We start from the raw sequence: 18,751 nt of genomic DNA on the forward strand, positions 1-18,751 counted from the left end.
GAGAGCAACATCTGAGAGCAATTATTGGGGTCTGCTTTAGTCTGAGGCTGCTGTGGCTATGGGAGAAGCCAGAACCTCTTGGGGTGTGAATGCTCTGAACTCCTCCATCGTAGGCTCAGGCTGTATATAGGTGTAAATAAGCCATATATCATAAAGACACCACAGTCTCTGCTGTGCCTCATTATCCAAAAGGAAACACACAAACCCTGAGTAACTGCCTGGAACCCCTAGAATCTCAGACTGCTGTGGAGATTGGGGTGGTGTATAACAATACATAACCATCATGATGACTAGTAGCCACTCCTCCCCTTGCCCTCCATGAGTATGTCTCATCCCCTTTCAAAGTTTTCCATGACCATCACTACATCTTCTGGCAGCAAATTCCATAGTTAAACTGTGCCCTGTATGAAAAACAACTTCCTTTTGTCTATTCAGAGCCTCCCACAATTCAGCTTCATTGGGTTAGCCTGAGTTCTGGTCTTGAGATGGAAAGCCTCTCCACAATGGAATGCACCTCTGTCATGTTCTCCTGCCGTCGCCCAGCTAAAAAGCCATAACCTTTATTCACAGGGGAGTTTCTCTAGGCCCCTGATCATTTTGGTTAGCTGTTTCTATATCTCTTCCAGTTTTTAAACCTCCTCCAAGTGAACCCAAGCTGTATACAATGTCATTCTCATTTTGCCTTGCAAACTTTGAAGTTGCTGTGGAAATAACACACAACACACACACATCAACTGTGTATGCACCATACTTTTAACACACATTTAAAGTACATGGCTTTACACAAAGAATCCTGAGAACTGTAGTTTACCACTCACAGAGTTACAATTCCCTTCAGCCCTTAAAGTGCCCAGAATTCTTTGATTCAGGTAGGTAGCCATGTTGGTCTGACGCAGTCGAAATAAATTTTAAAAAATGTCCAGTAGCACCTTAGAGACCAACTTAGAATTCTTTGAGTGAAAGAATGTGCTTTGAGTGTGCTTTAGTGGTATAAAACTTTTAAAGACACAATCTAAAAGGCATACATAAAAGGCAAAAATAGGAACTCTAGAGGGACAATGGTTTACTGGGTACAAGTATAACCAGGGAAATTTCATGGTAAAACAGTTTAGGTGAACATACTAGACTTGGATGTAAACATGTTAGATTCAGGCTGTACATTTCTTAGCAACTTTTTAAATTGCACATATCTTCTAACTTTTACAAACGGGAATGACTGCTTGTGAACTAAAGTTGGCTTTAGGCCTAAATCTATGGACTTTAACCCTTGAAGTCTGTGGAATAGAAGGTGTTTCTCTCTGATGACCTTGCCTTGTGCAATTTCCTGCATTGTTGATTGCTCCATAGGAAGGGCTTTAGGTGGACTTCCCCAGATGGATTGTTTTTATCCTGCTTTGAAGACCAAAGGAGCCCCTGAATGCTAATGCTGAAATAAAGCAAAATCACAATACTGGAGACAGCCAGGAAAGATGTGGATTCCTAGCGCTCCATGTCTTTCCATCTAGAACAAAAATGGAAAACAGTATCTGGCCCTCCAGATATTGTTGGACTCCAGTTCCCATCAGCCTCAGCCACCATGACCCATGGTCACTGAGGGTGGGAGTTGCAGATCAACAAACATCTAGGGTCACAGGAACCCTAGTTCTGACCTAGAAGCTCATGACATGAAGATGCAATAGTCTGCAATCCTAAACACCTTGTCTGTAGGGCTCATTTCTGAGCAAGTATGAATAAGATTGTGCTAAAGTACATTTATTGTACAGTACGCATTTATTTATGGCATAGCATGGTGGCTAAGAGACTGAGCTACAAACCAGGGGGACCCAGTTTTGATCTTTCATTTACTATAAACTCACTAGGTGATGTTGGTGGTTGCCAGGATGAGCATACGTTATTTTCATTTCAGTTGTACATTTGGGTGTGATTAATTCTCCTAGCACCAACACCATCACCTTTTTGAAAAGGACCCATTACTTAACTACCTCCCCATTGCTTTTAAAGATACAATATTCAGGAATTCTGAAACTGAAGAGCTGGAGAACATCAGACTCAAAGCATGTTTAACGTTTGTTGTGTGAGGCTGTGAGCAGCCCTGGATTGAAATGTGCAGTGTCAAGAAATCCAGCAGACGACCTTGGGCCAGGGCCAGTTAAATCTCCACTTGCAATACCTCGCAAGCTTGTTGTGATGGTACTCTGGGTTTATGAAGGAACGTCAAGATGCAACTTTAATAAACAGATAAAACGCATGCAAGCAAGGCTTAGCGGTTCTCAACCTGTGGGTCCCCAGATGTTGTTGGACTACAACTCCCATCATCCCTGAGCTCTGGCCTTGCTAGCTAGGGGTGATGGGAGCTGTAGTTCAACAACATCTGGGGACCCACAGGTTACAGCGCAACCCCACACGCCGGCTCAGGAGTAAACCCCATTGAGTTCAATGGGGTGAACTCCCAAGGTAAGCGAGTATAGCGCTCCCGCCTTAAATCGCTATTTCAAGCCATAAATAAACACCAAGCCCCGGTTTGACCAACGTGGGAGCTTTAGACTCCGCGCGCGCACGGCATGAACGAGAGCTTTCTAGAGCTTCCCGTCGTCCTTTGCGCGCATCGGAAACCGGTAACCACGGAAACGGACGCCAAACGGAGCCCAACCCCGCCACCAACGGTTCGTCCCCTGACCTTCCCTTTCATTTCTGATTGGGCAAGATGCTTGCCAGTTAGCGCAGAGAAGCCGGCGGTTGGCCAGAAGCCTGCCGAGGAACGGGTTCGGCAGAGTGCGCGCTGTTTCCGCTTCCGGGGGCGCCGCTGACGGAGCGTGCTGGTAACAGAGGAGCGAGGCCGGAGCGTCTGTGGTCGAAGCTGAAATAAGAGCGAAGCGGCTAAGCGGGCGATGGGGGCCAGCGGGGAGGATGGGACGGATAGCGAGGAGCGCTTCGACGGCATGTTGCTCGCGATGGCCCAGCAGCACCAAGGCGGCGTCCGGGAGGTAAGATGGAGGGCAGGAAGGGAGGCCCTTCATCCGAGTTCTCCTCCCGCTCCGCCGTTTAACGGTCTCCCTTCCTGGAGTCTCTCTTTCGCGAACCCCCTCGCTGGCCTAGCCCCTCCCCCTCAGGATTTCCCTTCTCTCCGAATGCCGTTTGCTGGTGAAGAGCAGCAGGCGGCAGCTGCTGCTCGCATGTTAAAAACACCTGCCATGAAATGTAACTGATGGCCACCAAATTCGATGACTTCACCTTCCTCATTCCCTCCCCTGCATCTCCCCACACCTCCTCCAAATATGCTCCAGAGGAGTGGGGAATCTCTGGAGCAATTATTTTGGACATGTTCGGTGAGGGCTGCAGGGTTGCTCCAGGAGAGGGAGGCAACATCTTGTCGACCCCCCCCCCCCCGCCAATTACTTGTTGTCACTGTGTTCTGACACTGTTTTATTGTTTCTTCTAGGTCAAATTTATGGTTCATCTAACTAGTATCCTGTCTCTAGGAGATGCATTGATAGCCAGCATAGTACTCACTTTGTTGCTTGACATAATGGAAATGTGTGAATGCCTTCCATTAGATCTTGGGAGAGTTCCATAAGCACCATGAAAAAGTTTGAAATGCTACCTTCAAAATACAGGCGCATACACACCTCTTAGTGCATTCTACCCATCTGCAACTGCATATAGGCACAGTGCCAGGAAATAAATAAATAACTTTAATCCTACCAGGAAATGGCAGGAGAGAGCCGGAAAGTCCTCGTGGCTTGTGAGGAGACCCTCCCTGGAGCCCAAAGAGGATGTCACTGAAAGCTTAGGATGCCCTGCAGAGACCGGAGGCACAGCTGGGCTTTATTTAGGCTGCTCAGCCTCCCCGCCTGACAGCTGCTTTTCTGCACAGCCTCCATCTGGCCCAGAGCTTCAACTTTAGATATTTTGGTCTGGATTGGAGAGCAGGGGGAAATAGGCATGCAGAGGGTGCTCCCCACTTTACATGATTTCACTTATACGTGTGGAGGTCCGGAAAGTATTCTCTGCATAAGTGTGGGGATGCCTGTATGTGCTTCTGTGCAATGTAGAAAGCACCTGTTTAGACAACAGAGTAGGATTTTTGCATAAGACCACCCTTCAGTATTATGTTATGCTGATTTATGACATAGGAGGAAATTCCTGTGTTTTAATGAAAGATAACAACATAGACCCTAAAAATCAATTTCTTGACAAGAATCCAACTTCTGTTGCCGTTCAAGGATACATAAAATGTTAGGATCTAAATGTGCCATAAACAGACAGCAAAAGGTGTTAAGATCACATGTACAGACATCATTGTAATACACTTAAGTTTCATAAAGCAAAAGTTTCCAGTTTCTTTTATATTGATCTCTATAGAAAACAGTTTCCCCTTTTAATATTAAAACTCATGGTCACCTAATAAAGTTGGCCAATAACAGGTTCAGGACTGGTCAAAAGAACTGTTTTCCAAAATAAATTTATAGGATGATGGTTACAAGCTTAGATAGCTTTAAGGAGGATTTGGCAAATTCATGGAGCAAAAGCCTGTTACTATTAGCCATGATAGGTAAATGGAAGCTCCAAATTTTGTATGGGTGGGGAACCCATGATCTGTCAACTATTGCAATGCCAACTTCCATCAACTCCAGCAGCCAGAGATGGTGGCAATTTTAGTTTTGTAACATCTAGAGGGATACTGGCTCCACATCTCTGCTCTATAGAGCCAGTATCGGAATACTTTATGCTGGAGAGAAAGCTTTTTTCACATTCTGCTTGTAAGCACCTAAGTGGCATCTGCCTTGCTGCTGGTTCCTAGGTTACATGGACCTTAGCCTATTGAAGTCCTTAGGAACTGTGACCATAGACTTATCTAAATGTTTTTGAACTAGCTAGCTTCTAGATAATTATTGATTTTTGAGCCAAACAGTGGTTTTCCATCTTCTGGGTTGTTGGGCTTGATAATAAAGCAAATCACACTGCAGTTGAGTAATGTGATTTGCTTCTTGGGGTTGATGGGGATTGGTATCCAACAACAGTTGGAGGGCGATGGGTTTCCTGCTGTTATGAAATATGGAGCTTCCATTTAGCTATCATTATGGTAAATAGTGCTTTGCTCCATGAATTTGCCAAATCCTTTTTAAAAGCTGACTAAGTTTGTGGCCATCACATCATCTTGCAATGGCAGTCAATCTTATATATATATAGTGGAAAAAATATGAATTAAAGACAAAATTGTTTGTCCAACTAGCCAACTTGCCATTTTTTGTTTTTGCACATCCTCTTTGAGAGCTTCAGTTCCCATTATGTATAACCTAACAAGAACAGAAAGGTATGTAAGAAGGCATTTAGCATTTTGACATCATGAAAGCGAAATAGTAAAATATTATTAGCAGCCATTAACATCGTATATTGCATTTCTACTGAAACAATATTGGGAGCTCTTTTACAAATCAGATCACTTGTAAGAGATGTTGAATTTTTAAAGAGCATATTCCTCATTGTGGAGTTTGGAACAAGTTCTTGAAAATATATTGTATCCTTTCCTTACAGCTTGTGAACACCTTTTTTAGCTTCTTGAGGCGCAAGACTGATTTCTTTGTAGGAGGAGAAGAGGGTGCTGCTGAGAAGGTATCCTGTTTATCAGTTGTTAAATTAATAATAATAATAATAATAATAATAATAATAATATAATTTATTACTTATACCCCACCTTTCTAGCTGGGTTTCCCACCCGCCCTTCATCAGCCCTTCACCAGCAGGTCCCAGGGAGGGTTGCAGCAATTTAAAATTCAGAATTAAAAACAGCCACAGCAGAGCTGTCACAGGTATAAAGTGGGCCCCAATAAACACACGTCTCAGTTGTGAAAGGCCAGGAGCATATACACATCTGCAGATGACACTACTAACAACCTTTTTGGAGAGTGGAGAGGTTGTTTGGTTGTGATTTTTTTTTGGCTGCTGTTTGAACAAAGGCTAGCTTCAGAAGCAAGCATGCTGAGACGTACTGAGTTAACTCCAACAGACACCAATGGATCAATAATTCCAGCTTGCTCTGTTTGTTCACTCCTAGAAAAGCACTAAAGTCCACTTCTGCAGTGGTAGCTTTGCCCCCGCCCCCAATAGAAAAGTTTGCTTAACAATGTGAGAAATGCTGCTGGTGATCTTAGATGCTATGTGATTATTTAGTTCCTTTGCTAATTTTAGGAGGGGAAGCATATGATATAGCCTACCTTTAGAATTTGACAACTCTTACTTAATCTTCCAGTGAATGTAAGAACTTCAGAGAAATATGTATTTCCCCCCCCAAAAAACTAGGAATTAGATTAAATAAAATCAACCTACATAGAAATGTGGAGGTTTTTTTTTAAACCACTGAGGTCTTAAATGAGGCCTTGTATAAGAAGTGAGATATTGCACCCTCTATGCATCATTAACGCTAGAGGTGGCCAGGTTGCCCTTCCATTCTCTGAGATATTTTCCATGTCGGGTCATTCCTTTTGTCCTTAGAAGTTCAATCCAAGCCTGTTTCTCTTTTTTTATTATTAATATTTATTACTTTTAAAAGAAAAGAAAACCGAAGCAAAGAAAAAAAAACACAAAAGAAGAAAGAACAGGGGAAAAAATATACAAAAGAATACAACATAAAAACAGTACAAAACACAACCTAATCACTATAAACTAAACTAAAAAAACCCACTCCCTAACCCTAACCCTAAATAAAACAAATCAAAAAAATTTTTTTTAAAAAAATTACATCCCTCCTTTTCGAAACTCTTTCATTCCCTTGTTTCCTCGACCTCCTCTCACCTCCCTTTTTGTTTTCCACTTCTACTAGTTGTTTCAGCAAATCCTTTCCATCTTTCTCTATTCTCTATCATATTATACATAACATATTTTTTTAACCTTATTTTAACGTTAAAACTAAAATACTTAACTCCTTATAACATTTCTGCTAAATCCATAAAATATCAATCCACCAATTTTCTATCACTCATTAATTTTGCAATATTTCTATATATAAACTTTAAATTTTTCAATCTTCTTCCATCAACTCCTCTCCCTGGTTTCGGATTCTGCCAGTCCTTTCCGTCAATTCCATATAGTCCATCAACCTGGAGATCTTATGTCCGAGGCTCAACTCTTTTCCAGGTCCCTTCTGCCGGTCTTGTTCATATTCTTTAATGCTAGAGAGCAAATCTCGAGAAAACTCCATCTTAACAATATTTTTATTCCTTCTGGACAGTTCAGCCAGATTTCCATTGTTGAAGCTAGGGTCTATAAAGTGTTTCAGGTCGTATTTCAAAATTCTTCCAAATCCAAAGGCCCCCAAAACTTCAATCTCCTCCAAGTCCAAGTCCATGTCCCAAAAATCAATTAATCCCTGGATAGAGGGATCATTCCGACTTTCCTTCTTCAGTCCAAACCGGGAACCAATCCTCGAAATCTGACTTTTTCTATATTCAATCATAAAAGGCCTCAATTTATAGTCCTCAATTTGCTTCTGTAAAACTAAAAGTCCCATTTGTATTATTTTAGGTTCAAAAACAACAACTTTCTCCTTTTCCTCCACCATTTGTTCTGCCAAAGTAGGTTCCTGTGCCAAGTCCTGAATTATTCCTGTGTTAGTGCTCTCTTCTCGTATCAAATTAGTCACTTTCCGTTCCAAGTTATCAACTTTAAAAGTCGTGGCATCCGTCTTTTTATTAAGCTCTTCCAGCGAATGACTTATTTTACATAATAGAGTCACAGTATCTTCTCCTATCAACATTTTGAATAGTCCAAGGTCAATCACTGGTTCTCAGAATCCTTATCTTGCAACTGGAGATCCCCCAGTTACACTCCTATAACAATTTCAAAAGCTCCCTCTAGAGGGAAACAGTCTCCACTTGTATGAGTTCTTTCAAGCACAGCTCAAGCAATAAACAAAGTTTCGATTTTTGGTTACTTTCCCTCCATTTTGAATGCAGAAGAGGACAATGGAAACAGTATCTTGCTCTTATTTCAGCTAGCTGTCAAATCCGTTCTGTCAACGAACTTTCCCCAAACGTCATCTGGCAACCCGTTCCCAGTTTCAGAGCTGAGGTGATTTGATTTTCCCCTCCTGCAGGCTTACTAAGTTCAAAATTCAAAGCTTCCCCCCTCTTCACCTGCCTCCAAGGGGGGTTCTGTATTTTTAACCGATGGAAATTTAATCTTTTATCAAAGGCTTTCAAAGACTTTAGCTTGTAACGTCTTTGCTTCAGTCTATTTACAAAAGCGGAAGGCGGACTTCCTGTTTTTGACCTTCCCGCTTCAGCGCCAAATTAAGATATTTAAAGATCCAATTTTCCATTCTACTCACGGGTAGTTGTTTAAAATCCAATTGTCCACAGGAAAAAGTCAGCGCTCTCCAGCAACAGCAATGCGGCTTCACTCCATGAAAAAAGCAGTTGATTCAAAGCACCGCGCCGCTCACCCCACGTTGCTCCGGATCCCCAAAACAGGGTTTCCCCGCGAGTAGGGGAGGCGCAAAAGGTGCCAGCCGAATCCCAGGTTCACAAGCTTTTCCCACTTGTGATTTCAATGGGTTTCCGCCTTCGCCGTGGCGTTCAGACCCTGTTTTCCACGGAGTAAGTTCCTCCCGATCAGAGGAGCTCAGCCATTGCCGGAGGCGCCAACCCGGAAGTCCCTCCAAGCCTGTTTTTCAAGTCAATATAAGGAGTGGAAGTGGGATTATTGCAACAAGGTTTTCTTTTGTGTTGCATTTGTTGGGGGGTGGAATATTAATATTTAAAGTGGAAAAAAGTTGAGGGATTTAAGAGTTTGGATTTTTCTTTACCTGGCAGAATCCTGAGGAATGCAAGAAGCCAGTGGACATTGTGGAACAATAGGTTTTAGGGACATGGAAACAGGAATTCATGCTACAGAGGAATGCTTTTCTGCTTTTTAAAAAGTTGATAAAATGAGAGGGGGGATTAAGTAGAAACATACAATTCAGTTACAGCTACCAGAGTCTATGCTAACAAGTCAGATTCCATATTATGGATGGAACCAGAGATTTCTCAATTCACATCTAAGTTACACACTATCTAAAGAATGCTTCTATTTTTTTTTAATGTGAGACACAAGATTTTAATCTGTTTTTTTTCAGTAGGCACAAGTCTTCAACATGTCACTGTCCAAAGGGCACGCTGGATCATGTGTTCCAATGTCAGTGCTTCTGTTCATGGCCTTTAGTTGCTGCAACAGCTGTGAAGGTCACCCAGCAGCAGGAATTCTTAAAATTCAGTCTGTTATGCAGTCAGATGACTACATCACCTCTTGCAGCAAACATATTAGAGCCCTGACCTTCAGTCTCTCTCCTCTCCCCACACCCCTCTCTCTCTCTTTTCCCTGAATTGTGGGCAAAGGTATTCCTGTCATTCCAACTCTAGGCTCTTGGAAAAAGGGCTGATATGTTACTGCAAGTAACTTTTTTTAATGAGTCCTGATGGAAGAAAAGCTCTCTAGCTGATAGGAATCTCAAGACCTCAGTACTTCAGGGACCGCCTCTCCCCATACAAATGGTCCCGGACTCTGCATTCATCATCTGAGGCCCTTATTCACGTGCCTCCTTTTCTGTAGTGGTTCCCCGTTTGTGGAATACTCTCCCCGGGGAGGTTCGCCTGGCTCCTTCAGTACAGTGGTACCTTGGTTTACAAACGTAATCCGTTCCGGAAGTCTGTTCTTAAACCAAAGCATTCTTAAACCAAGGTGTGCTTTCCCATAGCAGCGGGGGACTCAATTTACACTCAACAGGAAGCGGAACATGTTCTGCTTCCAAGGCAAAGTTCACAAACCAAACCACCTTCTTCTGGGTTTGCAGCATTCTTAACTCAAGTTGTTCATAAACTAAGCTGTTCTTAAACCAAGGTACCACTGTATATATTTTTAGGCATCAGACGAAAACATTCCTCTTCAGTCAGGCCCTTGGCAGATTAATATTCTACAGCCTTTTAAGTGTGTTTGTGGGGAGCGGGCATTATTGTTTTGTTGTTTTTGCTTTAATTATTTTCTTGTATTTTATCTTGTATTTTATTCTGTGAACCTCCCTGAGGTTTATTCTTGTGATGAAGGGTAATCTAGAAATTTAATTAATTAATAGCCTTTCTATAGCTAATGGTGGTCACATCATGTGTTCGGCCCCATAATATATTGGCTGATGATAGAACTTGAAAGTGATATGAAAGTAATCCTGATCCCCTTTATCACCAAATGTATCAAATTGGAGGGGTGGGGGTGGAATTGATACTAAGCAGTACCTTCCTTTGATAGAAGAGCCCGTCTTAAGTTAGACCACAGAGAAAGATAAAGCCATTTTATCTACTACAGGATGCTGCTTCTTAACTAGTTTTTCACAGGATTTATTCCGTCCCCTCAGTTAATCACAGAGACATTCAGTCGCCACAACAAGCTGGCTCTGAAAGCACAGAAAGAGAAGAAGGCCCGTCAAGAGGCAGAAAAGCGGGAGAAAGCAGAGCGTGCTGCAAAACTTGCCAAAGAAGAAAAACAGGAAGAAAGTGAGCCAAGGATTAAAGAACTGACTGAGGAGGAGGCAGAAAGGTTGCAACTGGAAATTGACCAGGTGTGAATCCCATTTGTTGTAACTGGATCTTCATTGTAATGGAAGAACAAGTATATTGCTTATGTCTGGCTTGATTGGTTATCAGTGGCTTTCCATTTGATTGAAGACTGCATTTAACCAACCATGAAAGCATCAACTCCTATAGAATTATTTTGATACTGTCTTAGAATATCTCCAATCAGTTCCTTCTCTTTGCTTATGTTCTAAGGCGTAGCACTTCCCAGACCTTTATACATTCTGTATCTGGAAATTCCCCACAATGTTCCACATGGCAAAATCATCACAACTCCTTATAGTGCTCTGAAGTAGCAAAAAGCCCTTCCCCCCCCCAGCTGCTTTAAACTAACAAAGGGGCAGGGTGCTACTGCTATTAACAGTACATAACATTTCACAGAAGTTTCTAGTTCTCAACTGTTATCTTCTAAAACAGAAAAAAGAGAAGACAGAAAATGAGGCCCAAGGTATCCCTTCCAAGCCTTCTGAGAATCCAGTGGAATCTCCTGAGTCCAGCAAACAGGTAATGTGTTCTCAGAAGTTTTTGAAACTTGTGAACAGATAATGGTTCCCATCTTAAACCTACATTGGTTTAAGATGGTTTTTGGTGGTGGATGCTCACACAATTTGCTTACCAGAATAGAATTCTAGGGTTTATACATGTGAACACTGGAAAACCTCTTGATTGCTTTGTTTCAAAGAACCCACATAGGAGTTGTTGAGGCCTTAGATCTGTTCAGAACTACATTCATGAGCAAGATAATCTTTCAAGAAGCTTCATGCAGAACCTCTGAACCACCAATTATACAGAAGATACAACAGGCAGGAAAAAGACTACATGAATTTGGCTTGCTAAAAGTTGAATACTAAGAAGTATTTTTACTTTTTGCTGTGTTTAATCTAGGATACAGATGAGGAGGAAGAAGATGAGAAGGACAAAGGCAAGCTTAAACCAAACTCTGGGAATGGGGCAGACCTTCCAAACTACAGGTGGACACAGACCCTCTCTGAACTGGATGTAAGTATAGAGTTATTGTTTTTTTTAAGAACATGAGATGTTTTAACTAGGTGATAAACTTAATGATGAGTCATAAAAAGACAAGTCAGTCCTGCATTGATTGTTAAGGGGGGGGAATACAGACGGGAGGTGAATAACATTGGGAGTTGTTCTTCCTGGGTCTCAGTCTTGTTAATTAATGACTGTTTCAGACTATACTAGTTTGGGACACAGAATCAGTTCCAGAAAGAAAAAACTTGGAGACCTGATATAGCATCTGTGGCGGAATAGATTGCCGCAAGTAACGGTGAACAAATTGTACCAGAGGTTTATATGTGTGGATTCAATGCTCCCTCTTGCTCCCTCTCCTGTCTAGCTGGCCATCCCATTTAAAGTCAACTTCAGGCTGAAGGGTAAGGATATGTTGGTCGACATACAGAGACGGCACCTGAAGGTGGGACTGAAGGGCCACCCACCTGTGATTGACGAAGACTTGTATAACGAGGTGAAGGTGGAGGAGAGTTCATGGCTGATTGAGGATGGGAAAATAGTCACTGTGCATTTGGAGAAGGTAACAGCAAAAGATTCAGACCATGTTCATGCCTAATTTTGGTAGAGTTGTAAATTCTTGAATGTGCTGTTGAATGTCCAGTTGAAGAGAGGAGCTTCAAAAACTGAGCTGGCAATCTGAATACTACTTTTTGTTTTGCCTGATCATCCACAGTGAGCCACAAGGATGTTATCTGAAAATCTTTGGTCACCTCCCTTTCTATCCCATGTCCCCTCCCTCATCCCCTGCTTTTCAGAGAAGGTACTCTTTTCCGTGGACTGCTGTCACCAGGGAGGTTCGCCTGGCACCATCATTATATATATTTAGGCACTAGGCGAAAACTTTCCCTTATAACAAGGCCTTTAGTCTTAAACTATCTGCAGCCTTTTAGAAGTGGGTGATATTTTTAAAATCTGTTTCTGTTTCCTCTTGGTTTTACTGCCTTTTTGGTTGTAAATTACTTTGGGTTGCCCTAGCCTACACTAACAACTTTAATGAATAACGCTGGTTGTGAAAACATTTAATTCTGCAATCTTGTTTCTTTTAGATCAACAAGATGGAATGGTGGAACAAGTTAGTCCAAACAGACCCAGAGATTAACACCAAGAAAATTAACCCAGAGAACTCAAAAGTGAGTGCTTTTCCTGCTCACTTGTGGTCATGCCCTGCTTGTGGGCTTTCGACAGGCATCTTGTTGGCTACTGTAAGAATCAGGATGTTGGACTAGATAAGCCTTTGGTCTGATCCAACAGGGCTCATTTCATGCTCTTAATTTTTTATTTAAAAGGATGTGTGACAGCTTGTTGTTTCATGGAACAAGCACATATACTATTCATCTGGAGAGTTCATCATTTGATAGTGTTCACTGGGTCACAACGGAGGAAGCTGTCTTCTATCAGATCAGACCATTGGTTTATCTAGCTCAGTATTGTCTATACTGATTGGCAGCAGCTCCCCAAGGTCTCAGACGGGGGTCTTCCCTAGCCGTTCCTAGAAATGCCATGGATTGAACTTCTGCATAGAAAGCAGATGCTCTACCACTGTCCTTTCCCCATGTATTTCCCACAATGAATACCTTTCCTTGGTTCAAAAATTGCCAAGACTTTTGTGCCATCTTCAATGGGTGAACTCATAGAACACAAAGTCATTACACACAATCCTGTGGTTCTTAGAGGTTGGTGTGCTTCCCTAAAGAGGCTCAGGTTTCTCCTTTTATATGCTGCTGCCCCAATGGTTCTGGCTGCTCAACCCGTGACTCAGAGATCCTTGGTATGCACTGCTGCCAGGAAAGCAGCAGCTAGAAAGGGCTGAGAAGGAAAGGGCTGGGGCGTGAATCTCAATTATTCCCAACACCATAGTGAAACCACATTGCTTTGTTCCCGTTGCAACCAGTTATCAGATCTGGACAGTGAAACCCGCAGCATGGTGGAGAAAATGATGTATGACCAGCGACAGAAATCAATGGGCCTCCCCACATCTGATGAGCAGAAGAAGCAGGACATCCTGAAAAAGTGAGTAAGACCAGTTTGTGTGTCTCATGGGGAATATGAGGGGAAAGTATGAAGGGTCGCTCTCTGAGCACAGATATCTGCATTTGTGCATTGCTGTATCAAAATCAGTAAAATATCCATATAGTCAACAGCATCACAAACCAACCCACATCTTGGTGGCCAATGAATGCAAGAAGTCCTTGTTGGTGAGAAATGGCTCACCTGTGGCTCTAGTTCAGCTCTAGGTCCAGGGAGTAGGGCACTGTCCAGGAACAAATGACCTGGCAGTACCATCTCGGCTTTTATCAATTACGTGGTGTGTAACTATAATTTCCTCAGAGCCAGATTGCCTAACCTCTTTCACCCCAGCAATAGATGGATCGCTAGACATTCATTTATGGCTTTATTGCCCTGTTTGGCAGAGGTTGCCTATATGCTTCTGTGAGTAATTATCCTGTTAAGGCCATGCAGGGTGATGCTTCCTGCTCTCTGGGTTGGAAAGAGGGTAACTACAGGGCACACAGCTACCTACCTGGCAGTACCATCTCTGCTTGGCACAATTACGTGCTGTGTGACTGTAATCGCCATGTGCTTCAAAGCCAGAACAAGAGGCTGGTCACAATAGCAGCATCCATAGCCTCAGAATGGTCCCACTGAAATTAATGGGTATGACCAGCTGAGAACTATAAATTTCAGTGGGTCTACTCTGAGTAGAACTGAGGTGCTATGCACTGTCTTAATATTGGCAAGCATCAAATGCAGCAGCATCTGCTTCTGTTACCTATAGAGCTTTGTTCAATGCTTCAGAAGAAGTCTTTAGTGTTGCTGATGAGCTAAGAATTTGCACTTTACTCAAATATATGTCTAAGTCAAAAACAGGGTCTTTTTCAAGATTTCCACCATGAATCCTATTTTCCCTTCACTGCTGCTAATGGCTGTAATGGTAAGGAGGCTGATTTAATAATAGTTTAGCTGCTTCCTCTTTCTTATCCAAGATAGCACATTAGATGTACATTTAATAGTACAATAAGCAAACAGGTTGTGAGAGAATGAATTTGTAGCAGTCTTGTAAAAAAGTCCACAAAAGTTACTCGCCTGCTGGTGGCTGGCAAATGAGAGATGGGCATCCTGCTACATTTCTATGCTGGGCAATGATTTTTATCCTCTGGCAGTCTACCTGGTTGCTTTGCTGGATACTCAATCACCCATGCATGGTTTTTTGCTGCCTGTGGCTACTAGACAAATACAGGCTGATAGTTTTAAGATTGCCAGTCCAAAATGACTTGCCAGGTGATAAATGTATAGAACCTGATAACTTGGAAGAATACCATCTCTTTGCTGTTGCTCACTAGCACAGACCACCCAGCTACCTGCCTGTTTTGCCAGACTACGCATGTGTCCAGTGGAGTGACTTTAAGGCAATGCTTTGAACTTCATCCCATCAATTGGACAATGTATAAAGATCTAACTTGCAGAATCATCGTTCATCTGTGTCTTTCATGTGCTTGATGCACCTTAACCCACTTTTCCCTTCAGTCCCCTTCCATATATTGTTTCACCACCACCACATTTTCTTTTCGTGTGAATGTTAATGTGTTTATATTCTTTCTTTCATTTGTAACTGGAGAATTGCAAAAATATAATATAAAGAACAGATTTGTCACCAAAATAAACAAGGGCATGAGCTAAGTGCTGCATAAAAGATTGAATACTTCTGTGTAGTGTTCCTGGCATGGTTTTGGTGGTAAAGAGACCCAAGTCAGAGCAAATCTTCCAGAAAGATCTGAAGCCTGACTTTTAAACATGTTTTTCTCTAAGGTTCCCCTTCAGTCCATGGTGTTCTTATTGCACAAACAGAAATGATGTTTGCATAGACTTGAAAACTCATTTCTATAAGCCAGGTGCTACGTGTCTGAACTGAAGCTAATAGTTCCCAAGGGCACGTTAGATTAATTTGTCGTTCCTCATTTACAACTGTAGTACGTCGTTATGGGGCAATTTTACTGATACTGCTAATGGGAGACTTAAGGCAGCATCATAGTCTACAGGCAGTCAGAGTCATAATGATATCAGGGTCACCTGTGAATTGTCAAGACAGGGTGGAGGGTGGTCCTACAGTAGCTTAATGACCTTAATAACCAGTATGACAGCTGCCTGCATTTAAGAGGCTGCTTTATTTTTCAGATAATGGCCCAGGGGCCAGTAGTGTGTTTTCCTTCACATAACGGACCCTTTCACAAGTATATACCAGTTGCTGAGAATCACACATGGGGAAAAGAACGTTGTGCTGCAGTCCTGCTTATGGGCATCTGGTTGGCCACTGTGAGAATGTAATGCTGGACTAGGTGGGCCTTTTCCCTGAGCCAGCTGGTTAGACTGCATAATGAAGCTGACATCATGTAGCAGTGAGGGCATCTTCCCTAACACTGCACATGTACTCATACATGGCACAATATGCAACAACCAAAATGGGAAACATCAAAGTGTGGGATCTGTTTTCAGCTTGATGCAATTCACCAAACCCCCAGTGGTAAAACATCAACCAATAAAACATGAGGCATATGGACCATAATAAAAACAATGTAATTTTTTTAAAAAAACAAAGCATCTGTCAACGAAAACTGTAACTCTTATAAACTGTCTTGAACCCCCAGATTGTACAGTAGCATACAAGAGCTATAAATAAATGCTGAAAGCAGCAACACAATCCTGATTTTTTAAGTAAATTCATTTTTACCTGGCAAGTTTAACTCAGAGTAGGTACATGATCCTAGGGAGGGCAATACTGATTTTCACGTACTCATAACATTGCCTTGCTGATCCTTCTTTCCTAGCTTTTCAACTAATGTTCTTCTCTCATATTTACAGGTTCATGGAACAGCATCCAGAAATGGATTTCTCAAAAGCAAAATTCAACTGATATGGTTGGCCTTTTTCTTCTCCCCTCCCCTCCTCTAAACTCATTAGGATAAAATATAAATGAAAATAAATCAGCAGGACGGTATAGTCGTTTCACCCAGCCCTGGGACTGCTCACATCACCTCAGAGTGAACTTTCTGTGTAAAAAGAGCTGCACTGGTTAATCCATGTAGCACACTGCTTATGCTTCTGGATTTTCAACAGCAGTATCAATCACCTAAGGCCCATTTTACCTCTGCACAGGGAAGAATATTTCAGGGAGAGGAAGGAGTGATGGGAAAAGGGAGTACTTGATGGAATCAGATTGTCCCTTGGTTCTTGCTTAGTGTCTAGGAAGTATCATTTAAAATACAATAATTTAAGTAGCAAGAGAAACACTCAGCCTTCGTCATCCTCTACTCTCTCAGCTCCTGCTCTTGAAATCAGAGCTGAAAGTCTTCCTGCAGCCTTCCTTCTACAAACAAAGCAACCCCTGCAGACTTCTAATTCAGTGCAACAATACTGAGCATTTTCAGACATTGCAAGAAAAACTACTGACAAATTTGATCCACGGGTGTCTCATGCTTGTTGCATGTGCACCATTGTTCCCAAGGAATAGCTTGTGTTGGAGTGATAAGCACTTCACTCAAGAAAGTTCCCATTAGACGTTAAAATGAAAGCAGGAGAAGCAGCTTCACAAAACACCCCTGTATCTGCTTGTCAGAACTTTCTATAACCTCTAAAGTTACCGTAGTATTTCAAGTGTTACATTCAGAAGCTTGGAGGCAAAAGTAATAGATGGCTTTTGCATCTGTGTTTAGGCTTATGGGTGGAGTGTAGGAGTATCAAACTGTTTAGGCCACATCAGAATCTGGTATATCAGTCATACATGTTGTTCCACTTGGATCTGTCACTCAGCTGTTTCTGCCAGTCCCTGATGTACCCATTTCAGAGCTTCAATCGTGTATATTTGCCCCAGATATTAGAGGTTTTTGCCCTTCAGAATGACTTCCTTATCCTTCCTGTTACAATACTGCTGGTGATTTGGCCTTACATAACCAATATTTAGGAATAGGAAGGGTCTGTTAAGTGATCAGTTACTTCAAAAAGGTTGACTTGCTCTACTCTTGTAGCTAAGATGAATTGATCCATACAAACAATGCTGGTGTCTAAAACTAGCAGTAGGCAAGGTTTTTCTGCTGTCAACAGACACATGTTGGATGGCAGACAGATCTCTGGTTTGTTAGAGACCAGCTGTCCACCTCATTGAAGCGACTCCACATTCCCCTTTCGGCGTTGGACATGCCAAGCAAGAGCCTTCTGCATGTTCTCTTTTTTTTGTGGTGGTTGCTTTAAAAACAGCTTGTATTCTGCATGTATAAATAAAAAGGTGATGTTTTCATGTGGTGTCATGTGACTATATTCCAGTTATCCATCTACCAGAATAATTTTTGAGCCACCAGAAGGTAGCTAGCAGCTCTTACAGAGTTTATGAAGGTATGGAATAGTAAAGAAAAAATGGTCCATACCTTCCTAAACTGTAATTAGAGTATTTATGAACCCTTGTTCTTCCAGTGAAGGAAGAGCAGTGACTGGGAATAAAATATAGGCAAGGGCATAGAATATACAGCCTTCAAGGCACTGCTGGTTTCGGCTGATGGGAGTTGTAGTTCTGATCATCTGGAGAGGACCAGGTTGACATAGACTGATGTACAGCATTGTAGCCTGTCATTTTAAATAAGTTCCAGGCTGTCAGGCACCCCTCACATGCTTTGACGGTGGGCTGTTCCACCCCTGCTCCCTGTGGTGCAAGCTGCAACCTTTCCCCTTTTTCCTAAGCTGACTACAGGCCATTGACCCCATTCATTTGCGCCCTGTGGCCATCCCATGACTGTTCGACTTTCCACCATGAGGCAACAGTATACAGTGTCCCTGTGCCATTGTGCTCTTTTGTCATCCTCTGAACCTTGGAATGGCCTTGGTTGTCTACCGACCCTAGCTGGCTGGCACACAACAAAGCTTTCACCTGTTTTGTGCCTGCAGAAATGTGTTTCTCTTCCTTGCAAGTCTGATTATCCTGTCTTTTGTCCATTGACTTAGCAAGGTGTGGCGAGCCTCATAGGACCAAAACCTCTGGGGTACAAGGGGGAGAGGTGCATGTCTTCCTTCCAAGAACTCAGTGCATTTAAAATGAAAACAAGAGAACAGAATGAGTAAAAGTGACCAAGCAGTTC

General features: G+C 42.3%; 1 protein-coding gene across 1 annotated transcript; it reads left to right on the plus strand.

Moving 5' to 3' along the window:
- Positions 1-2,779: 2,779 nt before the first annotated feature.
- On the plus strand, positions 2,780-17,919 carry NUDC (nuclear distribution C, dynein complex regulator). The gene is made up of 9 exons (XM_079988010.1): positions 2,780-2,984; positions 5,536-5,613; positions 10,385-10,588; positions 11,019-11,105; positions 11,487-11,600; positions 11,956-12,150; positions 12,677-12,760; positions 13,522-13,640; positions 16,488-17,919. Exons 1-9 carry the CDS (start codon positions 2,889-2,891, stop codon positions 16,537-16,539), a joined length of 1,029 nt encoding a protein of 342 aa, XP_079844136.1. The 5' UTR covers positions 2,780-2,888; the 3' UTR covers positions 16,540-17,919.
- The last annotated feature ends 832 nt before the right edge of the window (positions 17,920-18,751 follow it).

Source organism: Podarcis cretensis, assembly GCF_951804945.1.
Source record: "Podarcis cretensis genome assembly, chromosome: 8".
Taxonomy (NCBI): domain Eukaryota; kingdom Metazoa; phylum Chordata; class Lepidosauria; order Squamata; family Lacertidae; genus Podarcis; species Podarcis cretensis.